This window comes from Microtus ochrogaster, chromosome 21 (assembly GCF_000317375.1).
Source record: "Microtus ochrogaster isolate Prairie Vole_2 chromosome 21, MicOch1.0, whole genome shotgun sequence".
NCBI lineage: Eukaryota > Metazoa > Chordata > Mammalia > Rodentia > Cricetidae > Microtus > Microtus ochrogaster.
The window spans coordinates 36,109,290-36,113,212 of NC_022022.1; the positions used below are offsets into that span (position 1 = coordinate 36,109,290).

General features: G+C 41.9%; 1 protein-coding gene across 1 annotated transcript in view; it reads left to right on the top strand.

Annotated features, from left to right (window-relative positions):
• The first annotated feature begins 274 nt into the window (after window positions 1–274).
• Window positions 275–3,923, top strand: part of LOC101985822 (guanylate-binding protein 5) — a 14,863-nt gene continuing 11,214 nt past the window's right edge. Inside the window, exons 1-2 of the mRNA XM_013350012.2 lie at window positions 275–314; window positions 3,313–3,521. Coding sequence (XP_013205466.1) covers window positions 3,332–3,521 — 190 coding nt within the window. The 5' untranslated portion in view covers window positions 275–314; window positions 3,313–3,331. The remainder of the gene's footprint in view (window positions 315–3,312; window positions 3,522–3,923) is intronic.

The following is a 3,923-nucleotide window of genomic DNA, read 5'->3' on the forward strand; positions in this document are numbered from 1 at the left end:
ACCTTTCATGGGACAATGCAGTTAAAGGGAAATCTTTTTAACTGAATACTCTGAGCTTGGGTAGTTTCAGTTTCCTTTCAGGATTGGAAACTAACCATGTTAGTTTTTTTTTTTTTTTTTTTTTTTTTATATTGCATAAGTAAGTTCTCTGCTAGAGAGCTGGGAGGAGAAAGGGGATTCCCAGAACTGGCCAGTATTTAAGAGAAACAAGCACAGCTAAAAATGGACAACAGGTTTGCACTCTGGCAAAGTCCTCTTTGAAGCTGCTTTCTTCCCAGCTCTTGCTCTCACTTGGCTCCTCAGTTTTTGTTAAGGTAAGGTCGGAGATGCATGGGGGCAGAGACTGTTATGGTTTAGCTTTTAAAATACTCTATCCAGGATGGAATGCATCTTAGCCTGGGATGCTGGATCAGCCCTAAGTGTGAAGACTGAGTCACAGTGTTAGCAGACAAACAATTGTTCATCTGTCAGTCAGAGGTTTTACTGTGTCCCATTTGCTTCCTGACGATGAGAGGCAGCCTGGGTAGGGACTAAACTGAAGGCTAGAAATGTCTTCCAGCTGTTTTTCTTTCATTGCTCGGTTATAACTTCTTGGCATCCACAATCACTGCTTAAATTCCTCTGCCTTTAAGACCTGCTGCAGGACCAAGCCCCTCCTGCTGTATCAAGGCTTAGCAAGGTGTCCCAGCACAGGGAATGGGCTCTAAAAAGGCAGTTCATGCCCCTGGGATAGGTCCTGGTGCCACTGTCAGGGCCCACTCCCCAAAAGATCAAGTCACATAACAGAGAAGGGAAAGTGGGAGGAACTGGGGTTGGTATGTAAAATAAAAAATAAATTTTAAAAAATAAATGAAAGTTGAAAGGGCTAGAAAATTAATATAGCTAAAAAATAAAAATGGGATCAAAGCATCATTCCACCCCACCCCACCCCCCAAAAAAAACCTGATGCAGCCCTTTCAGTCTGTGAACCTGGGGGACTTTTAGAACAGCAGGCAACTATTTCTTGGCATGAGGAAGAGCAAAGGTTGAGTTGCAATGTAAATATCTAAGATGCTGAAGACAAAACAAAAATGAAAGACAAAGAAAAGGTGAAACTCCAAGGCACAGCAGGGAGACACTTCCTGACACTACAGTGGGCTTTCAGCTTTGCTGGGCTCTCTTGAAGTTTCCAGGCCTTCTTTCCCTTGGCAGTCACGTTTTTTAAAGTCAGTTTTTTAACCTCTTTGGCGCTCAGTTTAGTCCTGCAAACCCTGAACTAAAACTATATCTACAAGGAACTGTTTTCTTACACACACACACACACACACACACACACACACTCCCCACTCTGCAGTTGTCCATAGAGCTATGAAGAGTGTCAGGTCCCCTGGCACTGGTGTTACAGGTAGCTGAGTCACTTGATGTGGTGGGTTCACCCAAACCCAGGTCTTCTACTTCAGGTGCTTTTAACCACTGACCCACCACTCTAGCCAGCTCTCTACTGATAGAAATGTATATTGATTTGTTTGCTTCTGACTTGTAGGAAGCATACTGAAAGAGCTGAGTGACATCATAATGCTAGTCAGTTGCAAGTCCGAGACTGCACATCAAGTCTAAATTACAGCAAAGCCAAAATGAGATTTTTAAAAATTTACAAATTATTTTTATTTTATGTGTATGGGTCCCTGGTGCCCTTGGAAGCCAGATGAAGGAACTGGAGCTGCAGACAGTTGTGAGCCAACATGTAGGTTCTTGGAAAAAAATCTTGATCCTCTGAAAGAGTTGTCTGTTCTTTTTAACAGATGAACCATCTCGCCAGTTCCCTTAAAGTTATGGGACTCTTAACAGATACAGAGAATATATTCCTGAGTCCTGCGCCGATCTATGCAAGGCAGAGTACTGAATTTTGGAATGTGCCTGGAGAACATTAAATGTGCAGTGACATTCGTGATTTGGCTGCAGTAAAAGCATTAAGGATTCTATCCAGGCACTGCTTGGTGCTAACACGTAAAATACTATGATTACTAGAGACACACAGTACTAATGTTCTTTATAAAGGCTGAACATTCAATTAAATTAGTTTCTTCCTCCATTACTGACATCATCCAAAATTACAAGGGCCTCTAAACCTCCATATCATGTGCAGATGTGATCTTTCTTATCTTGGCTAATTGTAGGTCATCACTGAAAGCTACATCTATATAGTCTGCAAAAAGTCATTTTAATTCCTGCTGTGTATAGATAAGGCAACTACTGATACAGGGTAGCAATATCACACCAGAGATTGGTTAGAATGGGCAAGCACTTGGCATTAGATTCTCAGTTCACTAAGATAAGGCTGTTTCCTGGCATGGGCTTGCACTAGGTACTTCCTAATGCCCATGGCTTGACATCTGCCATCTGTGGTGACTCTGCCACTATCTGCTCGTATCAAAACTGTTTCTGTTTCAGTTTCTTAGTTACAGGCATGATTTACCCTGCCCTGGCTCTGAGCATGAGGAGGAAATGTGTCTTTATGATCATTAAATACAAGGAAGGAAACCCATCCTTTTTCATGGCCTGCTCGTGCAACTCATTCAGATGTTTTCTTGTTACTGTTTTGTAATGAAAAGTGAATTCAATGAAGATCATGGCTTTTTAACTTCTTTATTAAATAGTCAGTACTAAAATGGAAGATAGCTGTCTGTCTCCCCGATAAGTGCGGCCAAAAAGCATGTGTTACCTTTATCATTCAGCTTAAACTAATTTATTAGACAGTTGTCAGCTTACCAGTAATGATGTCTTTTCAATCATTTTGCCAATTACAAAATGATCATGCTTTGAAGTTTGGGATTAATAAAGGACATTCTTATCTATGTAAAAATGTTTTTGAAAGTACCACTTTAATAAGAAAACATGTATAATGTCTTTGAAAATGATATATGTTAGAATTATGGCTTGGTGGCAAGGAAGTGGTGCAGTTTGGTCAGATAGCTCAGTAAGAGAGTGCACGACAAGTCACAGTCAAGCAATCCAAGGATACCAGTAGGTACACGCCAGAAAACATTAGCGAGCTGGAAGCCAATGGAATGAGCTAGACCCAAACTGTTAGTAGGTAGGCTAATGATAGGGGTTTCCTGAATCTAACAAGAACTTAAGAGGCTGTAGTATATGCTACTACAGGTCTGTGAACAGGCAGGAGCTATTGTACTTTGCTACTTATTTTTGTTCTTAGTTTTCAATATCTCAGAAACTCAGGCAATGCTTTCAGATCATTTATTCCAGGATTCAGTGGGTAAAATGCCTTTCTTTAAATACTAGGAATTTCAGGTCATCCTGTTTCTTCTCCAGCAGACAAAGAAACATTTTAGACATGGCTCCAGAGATCCAGATGCCAGAACCCATGTGCCTCATTGAGAACAATGAGGAACAGCTAGTGGCCAATCAGGAAGCTCTGAAGATTCTGTCTGCCATCACACAGCCGGTGGTAGTGGTGGCCATCGTGGGCCTTTATCGTACAGGCAAATCCTACCTGATGAACAAGTTGGCTGGGAAGGAGAAAGGTGAGCAACACCAACAATGCTTGCTGAGTCCCCTCTGTCCACCCATACTGTGAGCATCCAGCTTAGGGTGTGAAAAGAGAAACTTGGGGACCCGTCTAGATTCTGTGTTTGTGGCACAGCCACTGTTTGCATCTTTTGGTAGCTAAAGGGAAGCTCCCTGTCTGTGACTTAGCATGTGTTTATTCCTCAACATCTTCCCAGAAAAAGTAAAATATATTACCTTTATAAGAACTAAGACATTGGGGCTGGAGAGATGGCTCAGAGGGTAAGAGCATTGCCTGCTCTTCCAAAGGTCCCGAGTTCAATTCCCAGCAAACCACATGGTGGCTCACAACCATCTGTAATGAGGTCTGGTGCCCTCTTCTGGCCTGCAGACATACACACAGACAGAATATTGTATAC